Source organism: Podarcis raffonei, chromosome 10, assembly GCF_027172205.1.
Source record: "Podarcis raffonei isolate rPodRaf1 chromosome 10, rPodRaf1.pri, whole genome shotgun sequence".
Classification (NCBI taxonomy): Eukaryota; Metazoa; Chordata; class Lepidosauria; order Squamata; family Lacertidae; genus Podarcis; species Podarcis raffonei.
Window position 1 is genome coordinate 45,090,852 of NC_070611.1, and position 19,879 is coordinate 45,110,730.

At 41.4% G+C, this 19,879-nt stretch overlaps 1 protein-coding gene across 4 annotated transcripts; it reads right to left on the bottom strand.

Moving 5' to 3' along the window:
• Positions 1–829: 829 nt before the first annotated feature.
• LOC128422220 (cytochrome P450 2D14-like) lies at positions 830–19,808 on the bottom strand. 4 transcript variants are annotated; one of them, XM_053405953.1, is made up of 10 exons: positions 19,269–19,808; positions 15,759–16,099; positions 12,603–12,774; positions 11,882–12,034; positions 9,720–9,880; positions 8,474–8,647; positions 7,764–7,905; positions 6,604–6,791; positions 5,415–5,556; positions 830–1,178 (listed from the first exon to the last, which is right to left on the bottom strand). In XM_053405953.1, the coding sequence occupies exons 2-10, from the start codon at positions 15,981–15,983 to the stop codon at positions 1,147–1,149; spliced, it is 1,389 nt and encodes a 462-aa protein (XP_053261928.1). In that variant the 5' UTR covers positions 15,984–16,099; positions 19,269–19,808; the 3' UTR covers positions 830–1,146. The 4 variants fall into 4 exon arrangements, with proteins under 4 accessions (XP_053261928.1, XP_053261926.1, XP_053261925.1 ...); XM_053405951.1 differs by lacking the exon at positions 830–1,178 and adding an exon at positions 3,088–3,330 and having other exon boundaries at positions 6,628–6,791; positions 19,269–19,807; XM_053405950.1 differs by lacking the exon at positions 830–1,178 and adding an exon at positions 3,088–3,330 and having other exon boundaries at positions 19,269–19,804.
• Positions 19,809–19,879: the final 71 nt, after the last annotated feature.

Consider the following 19,879-nt stretch of genomic DNA (forward strand, 5'->3'; position numbering starts at 1 on the left):
TCTATATCAGGGCAGTCCAACCTCTCAGACCAAGTGGGCCGCAAGAGGACTTCACGCACTGCTTTGTTGCAGCGGAGACAGGGAGCGAGGCCAAAATTTGACACCCAATAGCTCTCACACTGCCTTCCCAAAGCCAGCTAAGTGAGGTGCTGGGCTTTGGGAAAGGTGTGACCATATCATTAATGTCCTTGCAAGCGAGGGAAGAATGGGGAGAGAACCAGCGCTAACTGGCTCTTCCTCCCATTAGCTCTTCCCTTTGTGACCCCAGGCTCATCCTACCCCTGACTTTGCCTTCTGTTAGCTGCCCCTGCCTTCTGGCCCAGCAGAAACAATGGTCCCCAGCAGCCACTGCTATCAAATACTCAGACTAGAAGCAGAGACTAGTCAGAGTGGAGGTGTGGTAGAGTGTGAGTGTTTTGGTTGACATGCAATTAATAATTTTAAAAAATGATCTGCCATGGAATGTGGTGACCCTCTAATTCTACGCTTTGGGGCAACGACTAGGTGGAAAAGGGGTGGAAGGCATTTTCCCTTGTAGTGCAAGAGCAAATAGTTGAATTTATTTAATCAGAAGTACAGTTGTACCTTGGAAGTCAAATGAAATCCGTTCTGGAAGTCCGTTTGACTTCTGAAATGTTCAGAAACCAAGGCGCGGCTTCCAAATGGTTTCTAATTGCACACACACACAAAAATGTTCTAAAACCGGAACAGTCACTTCCAGTTTTCAAGCGTTTGGGAGCCGGAACGTTTGACTCCCAGGTATGACTGTATCTACAAAGCTGCCTTCTACGGGAGGGGAAAAACATCACTCAAGACAAAATGACACAAAGCAATAATTATATTTAAAAATAAATAAATACAATTAGTAAATCACAATGACTTTGAAGACTCCCTTCAGACATCTCCATGGTGATGAATTTGCTGTCTTCCCCTGCCACTTCAAAGGGAGAGAGGGAGTTGTTCAAATCTGTAAAAATTCGTTTCAAAATCATAGACTTCTGGGACATTGGGATGCATTCTGTTATTTGGTTATTTCGAGGATGGGGAACCTGTGAACTTCCACCTTCCCCAGCCAGCATGGTTAGTGGTGATGAGAACTGTAGTATTGCAACCAGAGCTTTTTCTTCAGCTGGAACTCACTGGAACTCAGTTCCGGCACCTCTCAGGTAGGTGCCATTCTAAGAGAACAAGGGAGGCGTTCATGGTGAGTTCTGCACCTCTTTTTCTAGAAAAATAGCACAGATTGCAACAATGTCTGGAGGGCCACAAGAGATAACAGGATGCCTCTATTTAGAAGAAGCATTCCCTCCTGGGAAAGGGGAGGCCTCTTACTTTGTATAACCCTGCCTCCTTTGGGATGCCATTGGGGACTGAACCTGGGAGATTACGCATGCAAGGCAGGAGCTCTATGGCTGAGCCACAGCCTGGCCGTCACACAGGATGGAAGGCATCTTCAAAAACGGTTCTTGCTGCAACATAGGCACACCTCAGCTATGTTAGGGCCAATAATTTCAATAGGTATACTCTGAGTAACAGTCAGGTGCAGATTCATAATTTTATTAAAACTAAACTTGTTTTTTAAAAATTCATTTCTGTTCCATTTGTATACTGCCTGTCTACACTGCTATGCACAGGTCAGTTCTACAAGCCAAAGAAATGACAAAATCTACAACTAAGTTCCCACCCTAGACTAAGTCAATCCAATGCAAATATGTTATAATGAAAACTATATATATAATTGTAAAAATAAATGACTTAAGTCAATTATAATATTTCATGGTAAAATCAACCTTCAGAATACCAGCAAAGAAATGCCAAATCACTCCCAACAATTGCAACAATTAATTGATTGATTGCTGCCATTATTGTTTATAATCAATCAAAGTCACAATATGTAAAATATAGAAATATTGGGTACGTTCCTCCTCTTACGTCTGCCACCCCACCTACAATTTCTATACCTGCTTCAATTTACAACAATCATCTAATATTAGCTGGAAAAAACATGTTTATCCAGTTGATGTGTGTCTTTTTTAAGACAGGAGGGGGTGAGATTTTTGCTTAGAAATAGTGACATCTAGTGGAGCAGGATCACAAGGAGCAGGACCATGTCCACATCCACACTCACACCATACATTATAAAGCACTTTATAAACAGCCATAGCTTCCTCTAAAGATGTTAAAGCTGTCAAGAGTTGCTAGAAGACCCCCATTCTCCTCCTAGAGCTACCATTCCCAGAGTTCCCTGTGAAGAGGGATAGATTATTAAACTATTCTGGGAATGCAGGAAAGCCAGAAAGCAAGGAGAATGAACCAGAGAAAGAAAATGGAAGTGAGGCTGGGAGAGGGAAGGCTTTCTTGAATATATTGCCCCGGGGAGGAGAAGGCATTGGTGCCATGAGCAAGTGGGCAGGAAGCAGGGGGGGGGGGAGAATGTCACCCAGAGGCAAATCTGCCATCCCTCCCAGAGAAGGGGCCCAGACTCCAAGTTTTCATTTTTTTAAAAAAGTAAGTCTCTAGGCCTTGTGGAAAGAAAGCTATAAAACAAAATGTGCAGGCTGGCTGCTCCTGATTTTCAGTGTTTTTAGCTAATGAGTGAAGTTGGAACTGTGCTTGATGAATGAGTTGTTTGGACACCAGGATATTGGAATCCCTTAAGTCCAAAAGAGCAGCTGTCTCCTCACATGATTTTCCCAAAACACATTAAGTGCAAATAGATGTTAAAGAATCCTCTCACCCCCTGCTGTGGCAAATACAGAAAGGAAAAACTTTGCAAAACAACTTAGGCAGGTCTCCTGCTGTTCAGGAGCTAAAGACCAGGCACTCATCCAGATTGTTCTCCTGTAGGAGACATAACTACAAGCCCCTGGCTTAGGAAAAGCCAGAGGTGTGGCTGTCCTGATAAGCAAACTTTGCCCTCTGAGTGTTGAGGAAAGTTTGGCAGACTCAGTAGGCAGATACCTCTTTGTTCATGGTGTCGTAGACAGTCATCCAATCACCACCCCTGGTTTATAGGAACCCAACTCAGCACAACAAGACTTTATTTGGGAGACATTAACAGAATTAGACCATTTTAAGATGATGTTCCTGGCTTCTGTAGTTGTTTTTGAGGTTAATGGTTAAACTGTAAGATACACTAAGCTTAGAAATATTATCTAGGAATGGCACAAATCTGGAAAGGGGATGGATTAGTGATTAGGGTAAATACTCTTTCTATCTTGGGCCTGGGACAGTTTCTTGGAAAGCAAAAGGTGAAATGCTGCAGAAGGCTGGTGAAGAAGAGGAAGAGCTCCATTTTGGACAGAGGTTCTCCAGGGCATGCATGGCGACCTGTAGGAAAAGGAGACATAGTATTTTGTGCATGAGATCAGGAGGAAGGGGTGGATCGGACTGCACCTATAGGCTCCACTCTGGCCTGCCTCTTGTGTATTTAAAATCTGGTCAGTATCCACCTCCCCACCTGGTCCCTCATCGGATCTCCGTCCCCCTCTCTCTCCCTCCCTCTTTTCTAGGCTTTTTGGCTATGCTTGACCTTGCTTCCTATGGACAAATTGCTGGTCGCCATATTCAGAGCCGGGCAGGAATTTGTCCATCAGATTAACCTCATCGCAATACCTCTTCCCCCCTCCCTTTACACTGTAACAATAACAGATGAAATTGCTGCCTCTAGTCTAGCTTTGTTTTACTGTAACTTTGTCAAAGGTCTTGTTATTTACTCCACACAAAACTGCCTTACCACACTACCCACTACAGACAGCTGGCTGGATCAATAAACAGGTTCCAGAGGTTAAAGGCCTGTTCATTAGTAGGAACATAGATCTCCATCTGGTGTCAACAGAGAGAACCAAACTGTGGGAGGCAGCAGTGGGGAGGGGCTGGTTCACTCGCCACCCTTTGCTCTTGCAGTCCAGGCTACAGGGAGGCGTAAAATTTAGCTTCCTACGCACACTGGTCCTTGCAATTCTTTTAAAATTTAAAGAGTGAGCTGAGCCTACCTAGCTATTATTATCTCAGAGTCTCTGGATTTAATTATTAGTCCCAAGTGGCCAAAAGATTAATATACTAATATTAACCCCTTGAATTTGGACCAGTAGCAAATGAGCAACCAGTGCAGGTCTCTGGACAGAGGGGTTATGCGCTGTTAGGGTCTCTCTCCCATCAGGATTCATGCCACAACATTTTGCTTATGAATCAAGCACAAAGGAAGCCCCATACAGAGCGCATTGCAGTAATTCAATCTTAATGGCACTAGGGATATTAAATATCAAAAGAAGAAGAGACAACAAGAAGCAAAAGCAAAGTTGCATTCTGCCTGTCCCACTCCCTGAAGAGCTCATCTATCAGAGCGACTCCGCCCCATGGCCATGCTCGAATCCAGATTGGAATGGATCTAAACCTGCCCAGTTAGAAGGAGTGTTAGTGTAAATTAAATATTGCTGTTAATTGCATTGATCGTGCTTGGGTCTGTCTCTTGAGTTGTCCTCAACTGATTTATGTTTCGAGTTGGAATGCCAGCTGTGGCGGTCCACCTGAATACAGCTCAAGACTACAAGTTTCTGGCATGACTCCATACCCCCCCTTTCTCACCTGAAAGAGGGGTGTCTGTGTGTGTTGACTGATATACAGCCAGCTGTATCCAGCAGCCATGTGTGAGCCTCTCTCTAGTTTAAGTCTCTTTTACTATTTTGACTACAGCCTCCTAAGACAAGGTTACTATACTTAGTAGGGTATAGTATATGGTGCACTAGCATCTCCTAACTTCATGTATATAGTGTGAATAATAATGGTCTTATGGCTATAAAACACTTTATTTCTAACGGTGTGGCCAAAGAATTTTCTTCACCATCAACTCTGTAATGGCTGACAACGGTAAAGGACAAAGATCCTGAAGCTCTGCTGTGCTACCCTGCTGGTTACACAGGTAGAGGTGTGATCTTAAAGCATGACCACTATTTTCTTAACATGAGTTGGAATGCCACTATGGCCTATATTCCCTGCAGCCACAGAACTGCTTGTCACTGTAAAACACACTTAAAATGTGCCCAAAGCTGAATTCAACACAGTCACAGACTGCAGTGGTTCTGAAAATTGGCTTATATATTTCAAATAACCACACACAAATATAAACCACTTGTGAAGTACAATCTGAAATGTCTATGTCTTCTCAATATTTTCTCCTTAGAAGGTAGCCGGGAAATAGGGGAAGTTGGTTGTAAAGTATGATCCTGATGGTTGTTGTTTTTTTATTAAAAAAAACAAGTTTGAGTCAAAAGTACATACTCTCTCTTCTCAAGGAGCTGACTATGGAAACCTGTTACTCTTGCTTTCCCATCAGGCGGGAAAGAGAAAGGAAGATAACAGGACAGCTTATAATCTTTCCCCTTATACCTCAGCCATTCCTCTTTTGGATTTACCTAGAGAGAAAGGTAGGAAGGCCTCTCGCTTGACAAACTGCCCATCTGCATCCAGGAAGTGCTCTGGGTAGAATTCATGTGGCTTCTCCCACATTGTCTCATCCTTTAGCACAGAGGACAGATGATTAAAGACAGCAGTCTCCTAAAATGGCAAGAAAAAGCAAGAGATTAGAATCCACTGCTGGTAAGGCAAGCTTGTGGGTGGCTGGAGCACACATCAGCAGCAGGGGGCCAAGTCCAAGGATACCCAGTGCTGAGTCCAGGCCTGCATGGAGGAGAGAGAGAGGAGGAAAGAGCTTATCAGGACAAATGTGTGTTAACACATTTGGTAAATTTTCAGGAAGTTCTTAAAGACAATTTGCTGAAATGTGGAGAATTGAATGTAAGATTTGAAAAAAGACAGATTGAGAAATTCTTCCATTCCCATTACGAAGTCACCCCTCTGATTCAAGGCAATTGTAGAAGAAGGTATGTCATTTAAATCTGCAAGTAATGTGTCTTATGAAGTACCTGTCTGAAATGTGCTTATTTACATTTATTTACTTATTGCCTCTACATCCCATCATCATGGCAGCATGCATACCGGTAGTTCTTCCTCCATTTCATCCTCATAACAGGGCTACTGAGGTATGTTAGGCTGAGAAAAGGTGATTGGCTCAGCATCACCCAGTGGCCTTCATGGGCCTGAGTAGGGGGCTGGATTCCCTACTCATCTTTGAAAAAACAGAAAGCTCCTTTTGCTACAGTTCCTGGTATTTCCAGTACTACTCTTCAAAGGGTTTTATACTAGACATTTAGGCCTACCAAGTTCTCTCTCCTTGCAATTCTTGACTGTGACCGTGTTGTGTGATCCTTCCAGGCTGCATTTTATACTAATGGCTGCTGGCAGCATAGAAATTTACCACAAGCTGTTTCTCCGGCATAACATTTGGGGTTGGTTTGCAATGCTGGTTTACAGTAACAGAAGAGGCAACACATTGTGCCTGCTGTGCGGTCATAATTGCTCCCTATTTAAAGCATGCACTAGCCAGCTTTGAGTTGGTCTGTCTCTTGTTCAATTGATGTGTAAGTAGTTAGTATGAATTCCTGCAACTTTTTTTACTTTGCAGCCATGAGTTCCAGTTCAATCGACTTTTGCTACTGTTAGCATAAAGATCTCTCACGTGTGACCACCCTGGTTCTGATTTACCTTAGGAATGACAAACTTGCCAACCTCAGTATCTCTGTGGACCATATATGGCATTGCAAAAGGTAAAACATCAGCACATCGTTGAATTTCATGTATCACAGCACAAGTATAAGGCAGCTTCAACTGGTCTTCCATCACAGGTGATCGTACCCTGCCAATCTCTTCATCAATTTCTTCTTGGACCCTTTCTGGAAATATTCATTTAGAAGTATTATTGCATTGCATGTGTGTCTTAATCCTTCCAATTCTCCAAGCATGTTATGGTAGCATGTTGTTGTTGTTTGCATAGAAAATTTCAGCAGCCCTGGACACTCTGCGAACTTTAAGGCTGAGCACAGATTTGAATCTGGGGCTCCAAGTAGGGGTCTGCTGAATATCCTCCACATAACCCAAATATTGATTCAATCTTTGGTGGGTGGTGGTTTAGTTTATCATTTGTTTATATAATCTATGCAGTTCTTCTCCATTGTAGACATGTACATTTCCCACATCGTCTCAGCTGTTTCAAATTCTTTTATCTTCATTAATCTGCACTGTAACTAATAGCTCAGTTGATAGAGCATAGATTTGAGTCCCACATTGGGCAAAAGATTCCTGCATTATAGGGGGTTGAATTAGATGACCCTCAGAGTACCTTCCATCTCGACAATTCTATGAAGTAACATCAGATTTAGGTGTTCAAATGCCTATTCGTTTGAAGGCATACATACTTAAGGGGCACTCAGCTATTCAGAAGTGGATATATTTGTGAATACTGTAAATAAAAAACCACCTTTTTGAAAAATACCCAGATGAGAGCCTATGAGCATCAACATTTAAAGACACAGATTAAAAAATTTTTCCAGAGTTAGTGCAGAGTTGTTACAAAGTGATACATAGTTAGGACAAAGAAACAGCTTCCAAAATACAAATAAAGTTTTATTAGGCAAAGCAGCTTTGTTTTCCAAGTGCTTGGTTCCAACTGCCTTGTTTCTATTTTGAGCCATTTCATAATTGTAATTTATTTATTGAATTGTTATCCTGGCCTTCCTCCTGATGTGGAAGTTTTGAATCCAAATCAGATCTAAAGCAATTGCACAGCTAACTTGCCCATGAGTAAGCCTTTCAATTGGAAAACCCCATGAGGGATCAGTCTACCTTCCCCAATACTGATCACTTACTCTGAACCTCAGGGTGATTGACCATGTTCAACAGTCCCCAGAGTACGGTGGAAGAACTTGTTTCAGAGCCAGCCATAAACAGGTCAACAAGGATATTAATAAGGTTTTGCTCATTAAAACTGCTATCTGGTTTCCCTTTAGCCTGAAGGAAATGGAACAAGTTAGTAACTCACATGGAAATAGCACAATATCATGTCATATTTGTTAGAGAATAGTGTGTACTAATGATCTTTCCCCTTGCTATCAATAGTATATATCTGACCAAAGCAAAGTGAATAATAAAGGAAAAGCTGCTCAGTTTCTTGAGAAATACTGCATTTCATAAAGCACATGGGTGTTGAAAAAAATGGCAGCCTCATCCCACAGTAACATCTAATACAGCCTAGCTCTTTCTTTGGCATAATTGCACTGAGCAATAAATTCACCAGTTTCAGAGCATAGGTTGTCATTGTCTGGGCATATGAAACAACTGCTTAATGACTACTTGTTTGTTTATTTAATTTGTCTCCCATCTTTTTCTCCAAGGTACTTCAGGAGATGAACTCAAATGCACAAGCTGATGTCAGGGTAAAGAGTTAGAGGTGTTTACCCACCAGGTCTTGTAATTTTACTGGCATGGTTTAAATGGCAGAAATTCTAAATAAATCAATCCTAATGAAGAAGCTACAAAAGAAGTCCCAGTGGTTCTGTGACTATAAATGTCTTCCTACCTTATCTATCTCCTCCAGAAATGCATCAATCAAATCTCTTGGGAAGGTAGGATCTCTGGTTTTCTTATGTTCACTCACAATCTCTTTTAGAATTATACTAATATCTCCATAGCGTTTCTGCAGTTTACGATGAGGTCCAGGAAAATAGGACAACCAGGATCCTGCAGCAATAAGCTGGCAGGGCAGAAATCAGAGAAAGAAGAGATATCACAACCTTTTCAGATACAAAAGACATTTAATAAATATTTCACTAGAACTGAAAGTGCATTCTGATAGGTAGTTCCTAACCAGTCAGTTCTTCATACTGACGGGGAGATTATTCCTTGCCAGCTTCACTCCCATTCCCTCCCTCACATCCACCCTGTGGTACAGAGTTCCAGAGACTGAGCATATCCATTGATAATTAACTTTTCTTAGCCATAATCTGTGGGGATGTTAGGAGATACAAGGGTCTCTGAATAGGCTGGTAGGCTCACATTAGTGGGAGAAGCCAGCTCCTTCAGATATCCTAGTCCTAAAACATAAAGAGCTTTCAATGTCATTACCAGTTATCCGCCAACTTTTAAAGCATATATTATATATCTTTTTAATACCACTTAGAGGTTTTATGAAATAAAATAAAGGGTGGCCTTCTGTTAAGGTTTACTCAGAGTAAACCTACTGAATTCAATAGACCAGTTTTACTCATGTTCTTTAAGTGAGTCAATTCTGAGTAAAACATAGCTGAATTTTGCACCAAACCCATATTTCTTCATCACACGAAAATGGTAATGCACTCCATCCTATCAAAAGCTTTTCCAACATCTGTCCAAATACTAGTGGATGCTAATTCCTACCATTTACTGTAATCTGATACCATTATTTTGTTCATTATCATTTTGCACCCCTGCTTTAATTAATGCTTGTTAGTAGCATGTTGACAATTATCTTTTTTAATGAATGGAATTGTCCTAATTTTCTTTCTGAAGTTATTTGTAATAGGTTTTTCTGCCTCTAATAATTTTTCATAAATCACTTTTAATTTTTGTTTGCCTATGTTCGTGTTTTAATCTTGCTGTCTTGGTCTTTAGCTTGTGTTCCTCTTCTTTTTTCTTTAAAAATACCAGGTTTTAAAGATATGCTGAAGTGATTGATTCAGATAAGCACCTTAGTGGGGATGCTCCATAACTCGGATGTGGTAGTCACACAAAACATACACTTCAAATGGCTGCTTCCTTTTAATGCCCAGACAAACTCATGAAGGTACCTGGGGCAAATTTCTGATTGCTTCCTTCATGAATTCCTCAGTCACATGCATTAGCTTCAGGAATGTATTGTCACTGTATTCAAAGCGGTCACCAAATGCTAGAGTGCAGAAGATATTACTAACAGCCCTGTAGATGAGGATTTGTGGATCAAAAGGAGAACCTGGATGAGATGTAAGAACAAGGAGCAGATCAGAAGTATGTTGTCATATATTGCCCATTCTTCATTAAACAGCCATTGTTGAGGTTGGCCTTCCATAACTTGCTATCCTCCGGGTATTTTTGGCTTCAATTCCCATTAGCCATAGCCAGGATATGGGAATGTTGGAAGCTGTACTCCACCACCTATAAACTATTTACCCTTTCAATAAATGGGACTGTAAATTCCTGAGATCCTTTGCTACATAACATGGATGTTGTTGTTGGCATTGTCTGTCTCGAGAGAGAATGGTGTGTGCCTCCAGGGGTGAAGTCAAACCACTGTGTTAATAGCACTGAAGCGACTTCCCCGGAGCAGAATTTGCATGGAGATCCTGGGCTGCCCAGACGACAAAACTCACCTCTCGGCGTCACTGATGTGAAGGAAAGCAGAGCAATACATTTGGCACCAGTACAAAGCACCATCCAACCATCTTAGCGGCTCCACAGGAAAAAGCAAGGGAATGAGACAGGAATCCAATATCTCTATTAAGAGACAGACTTGAAAGAGAAGTTGCTGAATTACAACCTATCATTAAACTGAAAACTATGGCCAGGCCTGGTCTTAATAGAGATATTGGATTCCTGTCTCATTACATATGCTAATCATCTGCATACTATCCCTTGCTTTTTCCTGTAGGACTAATTGCAGTCGTTAACAGTCGTTCAAAGGTGTACCATACCCATTGAGTCAATCATCCATCTCCTACTACCCTCCTGAGAAAAACCCCACCCCACCCTCCCACTATATATAAGGGTCTGGTGACTTCTGCTTCAGTGTATCAGAAGAAGTGTGCATGCACATGAAAGCTTATACCAAGAACAATTTAGTTGGTCTCTAAGGTGCTACTGGACATCATACACACACACACACACACACACACACACACACACCCCTTCTTGACTGTTGGACCCACTATTGGTCTCATCCATTCAGTCTGCCAGAGCCTGTCTTTGCATGCAATGAAAGCCCCTAACTCACCAAGAGTGAAAGACCCATTGGCTACCCTCACCTTGCTTAGCCACCCATTTGAAGCCATTCCTGGGCTGCGGCCGCTATCGCATGCTGACAGCTTCTAGGAGCCACACACGGCAGCTGAGTTTTCCCCAGCAGAGGCACTACTCCTCTTAAAGTTGAATAATAGAAGCAGGACATTGCGGGGGGACTGGGACAGAGGGGCTGACTGGCTAAAATGAGCAACTTCATATCTCTCAACCACCAACCTCTCTCACTTTCTTCCAGTCCTTTCTCATGACAGCAAGATCTGAAGAGGACCTGAAAGGGAATCAGCTGCGCTGCTGCCAGTACTGCCACATGGAAAATAATTTGAGGTCCCTCAGATTCTGGACTCCAGAACACCTGGTTATAGTGCTTACATTATTTTGCATACTGGATGAGCTAAAGGGTTGCAGAGATGTCCTGAAATGTCCACACTTCATGCTCGGAGCACCAATTCCTTTGCTACCACACAAGTAATTTAGGTTTTCACTCAGTACATCTCATAAAGAGAATTCTAGTCCATGAAAGCTTATGCCATAATAATTTTTGCATTCTTTATAGTGCCACAAGATTATTAGTAATCATTTTACATGCTTCAAAAATTAAATACAGTGGAACCTCGGGTTATGTACCATCCTCCTTACAAACACTTTGGGTAATGAGCGTTGCTAACCCAGAAGTAGGTGTTCTGGGTAGCGAACTTTGCCCCGGAATGCGAGCCGAAGTTGCATGCTGGCAGTGCTGCGGCAGCAGGAGGCCCCATTAGCAAAAGTGCGCCTCAGGTTAAGAACAGTTTCGGGTTAAGAATGGACTTCTGGAACAAATTAAGTTCGTAAACGGAGGTACCACTGTATGAGAATCTTTGGAGATGGGAGTTAGTTTCTGTATAAAGTATAGAGTGCTCCTCATGCTTTGCATCAAGTGAGATCCCATAGCAGGGGAAAAGTCCCCAGGAATGAGATGTACCTTCTTTGGATTTGAACTCAGAACACAAATATCCAGCTTCTTCAGACACTCTTTTTTCAAGCGTTTTCTTCCCCATCCCAAAATTCTTGAGGGTGGAGACAATGAATCGCCTCTGCTCCCTCCAGCCATTGTCGCATGTTGCAAATCCTATTCCTGGAGGATGTAAAATATAAAATAATATAAAATAATATAAAATAATATAATATATAATAACATGACAAGTTGTCCAAAGAAACATTCCAAAGTTAATTCTTTCCTTTGCTTAATTTGTTGTTGTTTTTACAAGTGAAGAATGGTAGAGTCCCCATTAAACTGCTGGCCCATTTTTCTGGCCTTCGGACTCGATTGACAACTGCAGAGACTAAACAATGTCTGTTAACCTTCCACTGGGCTGCCTTCCATCTTATGCTGACACACAACCAGCAGATAGATGATAGCTGTCCTGTGGAACAGTATGGCTGACTTTGCAAATAAACCCACAAACACTTCTAGTCTACCTTCCTGTCCCTACTTAGTTGTTTACAGGCAAGTTTAAGAAGAAGAAGTTTCTCAAAAACCTCCTGCCACGTCACATGAATATGCATCTTCTCCCAGGCAACAGAGTCTTTCACTTACCACCTGAGGTGGCATCCTGGCCCACTTGCATGCCTGGTCACTTCCTGCCTGTTTCTCCAACTCTACTGCTTCTTATCCAGTCCATCAGGGGATCAGCTATACTCACCTCCACAATTCTTTCCACGGTTTAGTAGACTGAACAGTGGAACTTCTGGTCGGTCAACAAAGTTCTCAGGGTTTTGTCCCAGGGCCTCCTTTATCGTCTTGAACCCACTCAGGATGACCATATCGCGCCATCCAAACTGCAGAGAGATGACTGGTCCAAACTTTTTTTCCAGCTTTGATCAATAGGAAGGAAAGGGAGAAAATTATCCAGGGGGAAAGGACAATAAAAGTAGGGAAGGTATAATGTTGCAGTACAATATATATGGGAAATTCCAGAAAGCACAGACATATTTCAGGCTTGAGGTGTTTAATAAAAAATGTTTAATCATTTCGCCAGAATATATAGACAGAAAGACTAGTTTTCTCAGGGTAGAGAGAGAGAGAGAGAGGGAGAGAGGAGCACCCAAGCAAAAATGAACATTTCAATGAGAATTAGAGATACCAAACTACAAAACCATTTAGCGCAAGCTGAGGTATATACCACACTTTGGACAAACAAAATGGCCCCAGCACTTCCCAATTATTTGTCAAACTTGGTCACCCCCAAATTTAGAAAGGCATTTACGCAAGCCAAATTCAATGTCTTGCCATCCGCACTATTGGAAGGCAGATACAAAAAGATTCCCCACGGCAAGAAGTTCTGCCCATGTAAGAGCGGTCACATTGAAACTGTGGGCCAAGTTCTTTTCCACTGCAGACTTCATTGTGCAATAGCCATAAGTCAACAAAAGCAAAAGATTATACAGCTCCACAAACAGTCATATATTGACACAGCTCACAGTCAAATTCTTTTATTTATTTTTTTAAAAAAACTTGTAATGGAGTTTATATTTCCTCGGATACATATTTTAAATTTATTTAATTAGTATATGGATTGTTAAATTCCACTTGGATTGTTTTAATGTTTATGTAAAAATGATGCTGAAATTTTGGTTTTACTACGCTGGCTGTTTAGCCGTAATAATAAACATTCACTTCTCCACAGAGGAAGAGATGGTGTGGGAAGGGATCAGGGCCTCCACAAACTCTGATGAGAGATCAGCCCTATCAGGTTGTTCTACCCATGAACTTTCACCTGCCAACAGCAGACTAGCACCTCCTCTCTTGAATCTTATTCTGTTCCAGGTGGGGCTTGCGTCTGCCAGGCAGACTCCGTGGGCAGCTCACCGCACCACCACCCTGGGCGGATGGCTGTGCTGACCCTGTGCATGGATGACCGCGGTGCCCCCATGGAAGGCTCACCCAGCCCATGCTGCTTCGGGTGCGGGAGTAGCTAGCTACGCCCCTGGTACTAGCAAAGCCCTTCCCTTCCATCTCTGCCCTCTTTGCATTGCTCTGGGCAGGGAGGAGGTGGAGAGCCTCACTTGGTGGCTTGGAGGCGGCAGGGGTGGTCAGACACTGGGGTTGCTGTTGTGCACGCTACAGACTGCTTCCATTTGGTTGAGGAGGAGTGAAAATGCATCATGTAAACTAAGAAACCCTTGGGGGCTTTTAAAAATGGTTCATAAAAAGACCAATGTAACAACGCAAAGCCAAATTTAAATGAAAGCTCTCCTTATTACCGTAATCCTAATTCTCTCAGACTAAAGCCACCACTGTATGGTATTAGTGTCCTGGGCAGGCCATTGAACATTGGTAGCAGGGCTGTGTCAAAAATAAATTCTTTCTCTCTGTCTCTCTCTCTCTCTCTGTGTGTGTGTGTGTGTGTGTGTGTGTGTTTGCCAATCTGCATCAAAAAATTTTTTGCACTTAATTTATTTATTTTAATGTTGCAATACATATATGCAATCTTTACATATTGATACATATACATTATATTTGTAAATTCACATTTTCACATTTCATTATGTACCAGCATTTATCCATTTCTTATTTCTTGCCCTGTGTCTTCCCTCCACCCGTGCATGACTTGTTATTATTATTATTGAGATTGTAATTTTGTATCTTAATAATTAAACATTCAATCTTATATATCTGCTTAGCTTAACTTTGTGAAATCAGTCTATACATATCAGTTAATGCTTGTTGGAGCATCTTTTGGTCATGCATTCTTCTACACATTTCCATTCCTGTTTGAGATTTTGATTAGATTGCATTCGAATTGTTGCCATCATTTTTGCTAATTCAATCATTTCAAAAAATTTATATTGCCAATCTTTCAATGTTGGTACTTCTTCTGATTTCCAATTTTTTGCAATCAATAACCTTGCGACAGCTGTTGCATATAAAAAGATTCTCTTCATGTCGTTTGGGATGTCATTTGTTATAATTCCTAAAAGGAATGTTTCTGTCTTCTTACCAATTGTTGTTTTAAACATTTTTTCAGTTCCTCATGTATATTTCCCCAATTTTTTAAAATTTTATCACATCCCCACCATACATGATATAAGGATCTCTCTGATACCTTACATCTCCAACACAGATTCAATGTTAGTTTATAAATTTTAGCCAGTTTTACAGGGATTAAGTACCACCTGTAAAACATCTTCATAATATTTTCCATGATAGTAATGCATGCGGTGAAATTAATATCTGATTTCCAAAGTTTTTCCCAATGATCTAATGAAATCGCGTATCTAAAATCCTGTCCCACTTGATCATTACTTCTTTAATTTGTTCATTTTTGAGTTCCCATTCAAGTAATAAATTATACATTTTTGATAGATATTTTTTGGGATTGTTCAAAAGTTCTATCTGGAATCTGGGTTCTTCTTTTTGGAAACCTATTTTATTGTCAGAGTTAAATTTGTCATATAATTGATGATATTGTAGCCAGGTGGTACAAAACTGTTTAAGTTCTTCATATGGTTTCAATTGTAATTGGCCTTGCTCTTCCCTTGAAATGCTGTTTGTATGTTACCCCTAGTTTTTCCATATTTTTCTTTTTTATTGAAATCATTTCAAGTGGAGCTGCCCACCAGGGGGTTGTTGGTTCACCAATCTGCATCAATTAATGAGAACAAAAACTGTAGCGGAATATTGTGCAATATTATGGAGGGGGTCGGCATTCTAGTACAGCCACTACCTGCCCTGTAGCCTTAGGCTGAAGAACAGGTAATAACTAGCTGGCTAACTAATTAAATAATACTAAGAGCTTGGCTAATGCAATCATTCAGTAACATGCAGTGTCCTCAGAGATGGTGCAGCCAGTACTTACATCTTGAACAGTTTTATGTGGGTTATTTACATCTAGCAGTAGCAAGTTCCCAATGAAAGGCAGAGGGGTGGGTCCTGGTGGCCAGCGGCTGCTTCTCTTCCTCCGCTTGATGTAATCAAGCAGCAGAGCAAGTAGTAGGAGAGACAAGGCCAGAGCTGGGAGGTTGTTGTGGCAGCAGGAGAGTTGGCTCCCCAGCCAAGAGATGGAAACCGCGATCCCAGCCATTCCCTCTGCTTTGTGTCTCTCCCCAACTCTTGCTCTGCAGACTGGCGGTGTTCTTGCCTCTGCTGGTTTCTCTATTTCGCCTTTGTTCTTTTTTATTTATTCTCTGCTTTGAATCACTGTAGGAACATGATGTGCCATTATTAATAGAGTTATCTTAAAAGGTATGCAAGGGCTTTAAAACTATAAATGAGCAATTGCACAAGGACTGAAAGTCCAGTGTACAAGTGAAAAGTTCAGCTAATCAAATTGAACCTTTGTAGGTCAGATTGAGGCATCTGATCAAGGCCTGTATTTTCTGATCAAGGCCTGTATTTTAAAAATGAGCTTAAAGATGTTTTAATGCCAGGCAGAAGACCAGCTGTCTAAAAGACTGGCAGATATTTATCCTCCTGGACAAGGGCCCCCTGATTTATAGCAGGAGCCAAAATTCTCAAAGTTGTAAAAAGGGAATTACAGGCTGAGAGCAAAGGTTACTAGGTTACTGACCCTACAGAATATAATCAAGCTGCAAAAGCACTAATTAAGAGTTGGTAAATAGTAGGATTCATTGTTAACAAAATATAATACCATGTGTCTCCCATTAGAGACTTGAGCCACAGGTTAAAGGGCAAGAGCTAATGGGAAAAGCAGCTGGCCAGGAAAGAGGGTTGTAAACTGAAGAAGTTTTTACTTTGAAAAGGCCTTTGCTTCTAAAAATCTATATATGTTATGTATGAAATATATTGGCTTAAATGTAATTATGCAAAGGATTTAGAAAGTAAGAAATGTTAGATTCTTATGTTAGATTCTTATTTCATAGAATCATAGAATCATAGAGTTGGAAGAGACCACAAGGGCCATCAAGTCCAACCCCCTGCCAAGCAGGAAACACCATCAGAGCACTCCTGACATATGGTTGTCAAGCCTCTGCTTAAAGACCTCCAAAGAAGGAGATCTTTCATTGATGGTGTGTGAGAATGTGAACCCAAGATCTCTGACCTCTGTTTAAGATAAAAATTTAAAACCATTAGCCATCTGTTTTGGAGGGCAATAGGGCAAGGAGGGCAAGAGGGAGGTGATCTGGTAATTAAGGTGCCTTGTTGAGGCAAATGTAAGATATATGGCTACTTGTTTGCCATTTATAGATAGAAGGAAATATAGCTCTTTGTCTCCCATAAAAGGTAATAGGAAATGGGTGTATCTTTTATGATTGGTTCTAGCAAACAGCCAATAGAAATTTCAACCAGGCTGATTGGACAGAGGCAGCCAAAGGAGGAGCAAGGGGGCTGGGCTGAGGAAATATAAGTGCTGACCATCAGGGCTGGAGTGGGCAGAGCTTTGGTAACCATATACCACTGTGTCTCTCATTTATTTGTCTGACAAATAAATTACTATTTTAATTTCTCTATTGCTGCGTTGAATATTTCATTCCAGCTAAGCGTTAACCACAAGCAGGGTGCTACAAGATAAGGAAGGTCTTCACATGATAGGAAGTTGAATTTAGGTAAGTTCTCTTTTATTCTCTGCTTCGAATAACTGTAGGAGAAGGGGATGACAGAGGACGAGATGTTGGACAGTGTTCTCGAAGCTACAAACATGAGTCTGACCAAACTGCGGGAGGCAGTGGAAGACAGGAGTGCCTGGCGTGCTCTGGTCCATGGGGTCACGAAGAGTCGGACATGACTAAACAACTAAACAACAACAACAATAAAAAAGATGGTATCTTACACCATCTAAACTTGCCAATCTTTGTTGGAAGTGTTTTGAGGCAGAAGACTCTCTGATCCACATGTGGTGGCAATGTAAACACTCCAAAAAGCATTGGAACACGGTATATGAGGAATTAAAAAAATGTTCAAATTTACATTCTCTAAGAAACCCAAAGCCTTTTTACTGACCATAGTAGGAGAGGAAATACCTAAGAAGGCTCAGAATCTGTTTTATATGCAACAGCAGCCACAAGAATTGTATATGCAAGGACTTGGAAGAAGGAAAGCATGCCAACAAAAGAACAGCGGCTACTCAAACTCATAGAGTTTGTGGAAGGATCTTCTTAAAAGGAAAATCCCTCATTGAAGCAATCGCTATAAAGAAAATAAATACGAGGAATAATTGGAGTATATATAAAGAGCTTATAGAATTTGACGAAGGAAAGGTGGTACTCAGGAAAAGAGAAGATCTGCAGGAATGGATTATAGGCTGGTTTCAACACCATTAGCTGCACAAGAGGTTCAAAGAAGATAAACTGAAAGGATTTTTAGAAGAAGGGTCGGAATTCGAAAAAGCCCTACTGGGAAGCAAAGAGAAACTAATATCAAAATATATAAAATTATCCTTGAGTGGGAAACAAAGGATGAATTGATGAAAGCAATGACACACTGGGCAATCAACATAGGTTATAATATTGAGATAACCCTGTGGGAAAGGAAAACAACAATGAACTTATTGGTGTGTTATACCCTAAAGGAAAATTTATTTATTTAGGAAACATTATTTATTTAGGATACTGTATAGATGGTATCTAACTCTCAGCAAACTCTGTACAAAAAAGGATCAAATCTTTGCTGGAAGTGCCAAGAGATAGAAAACACCTTTTCTCATTTGTGGTGGTAAAAGGTAAGGGTAAAGGTAACGGACCCCTGGACAGTTAAGTCCAGTCAAAGGTGACTATGGGGTGCGGTGCTCATTTCGCTTTCAGGCTGAGGGAGCCAGCATTTGTCCACAGACAGCTTTCCGGGTCATGTGGCCAGTATGACTAAGCCGCTTCTGGCACAACAGAACACTGTGACGGAAACCAGAGCACACGGAAATGCCGTTTGCCTTCCCGTCGCAGTGGTACCTATTAATCTACTTGCACTGGTGTGCTTTTGAACTGCTAGTTTGGTAGAAACTGGGATGGAGCAACAGGAGCTCACCACTGTCAAGCGGATTTGAACTGCCGACCTTCTGATCGGCAAGCCCAAGAGGCTCAGTGGTTTAGACTACAATGCCACCTAGTCCCTTATGTGGTGGAAGTGTAAGTTGGCAAAACAACAACAACAACAACAACAACAAACACACACCCTACTGGGAAACAGTTTATGAAGAACTAAAAAAAGATGCTCAAAATAACTTTCCCCAAAAGACCAGAAGCCTTCTTACTAGGAATAACAAATGTTGATATTCCTAAGAAGGTACTCAATCTCTTCCTTTATGCCACTACAGCTGCAAGGATACTATATGCACAAAAGAGGAAAGAACAAACAATCCCAAAATTGACAGAGTACTTAGAATTAGCCAGCAAGACAACAAAAATTAGAGACCTACTTTTGAACGTGTGTGTTTTCTCCTTGCTTTAAAGGCAAAGTGAGGGAATGGGGAAATGCCCTTGCAGTGCAGAAAAGCTTTTTTGCTGGCTTGGGAAGCCTGGAGGAGGAGAGAAAGCTGGGCGTGGAGTTGGAAGCAGAGTTTGGGAATTAGAAGATATGTCTGCTCAGAAGCTAATCCCACGGAATTGCCACATTAAAGAAATGACAGAGCAGCTGAAGTGGGAGGGGGGGCGGGGATTGTGTATAGCAGTGCTTATATTGCTTACAGTGCTAACCGAACTGTGCCTCCTCTGAAGTAAATCCACTGAGTTCAATGGGATTTATTCCCAGCAATTTACGGGTTCCGTGGCCATAGAGGAAACAGCTCTTGCCCTGAAGTAAATCGCTCAGTTCAGTGTTCAGTGGAGATTGCTCCTGAATGAGCATAGAATTGCACCCTTAAATAAATAATCTGATTGCCGTCCTTTAATGACTAGAAATTTTATCAATAAGTATTACAGTATCTATAATAAATGTGTTAAGTCTCGTGTTAACGTGTCATGGGACTCTGGTTGTTTTCTGCTATAGTGTAACACTGCTCCCTTTCAGGATAATACAGTGGTACCTCAG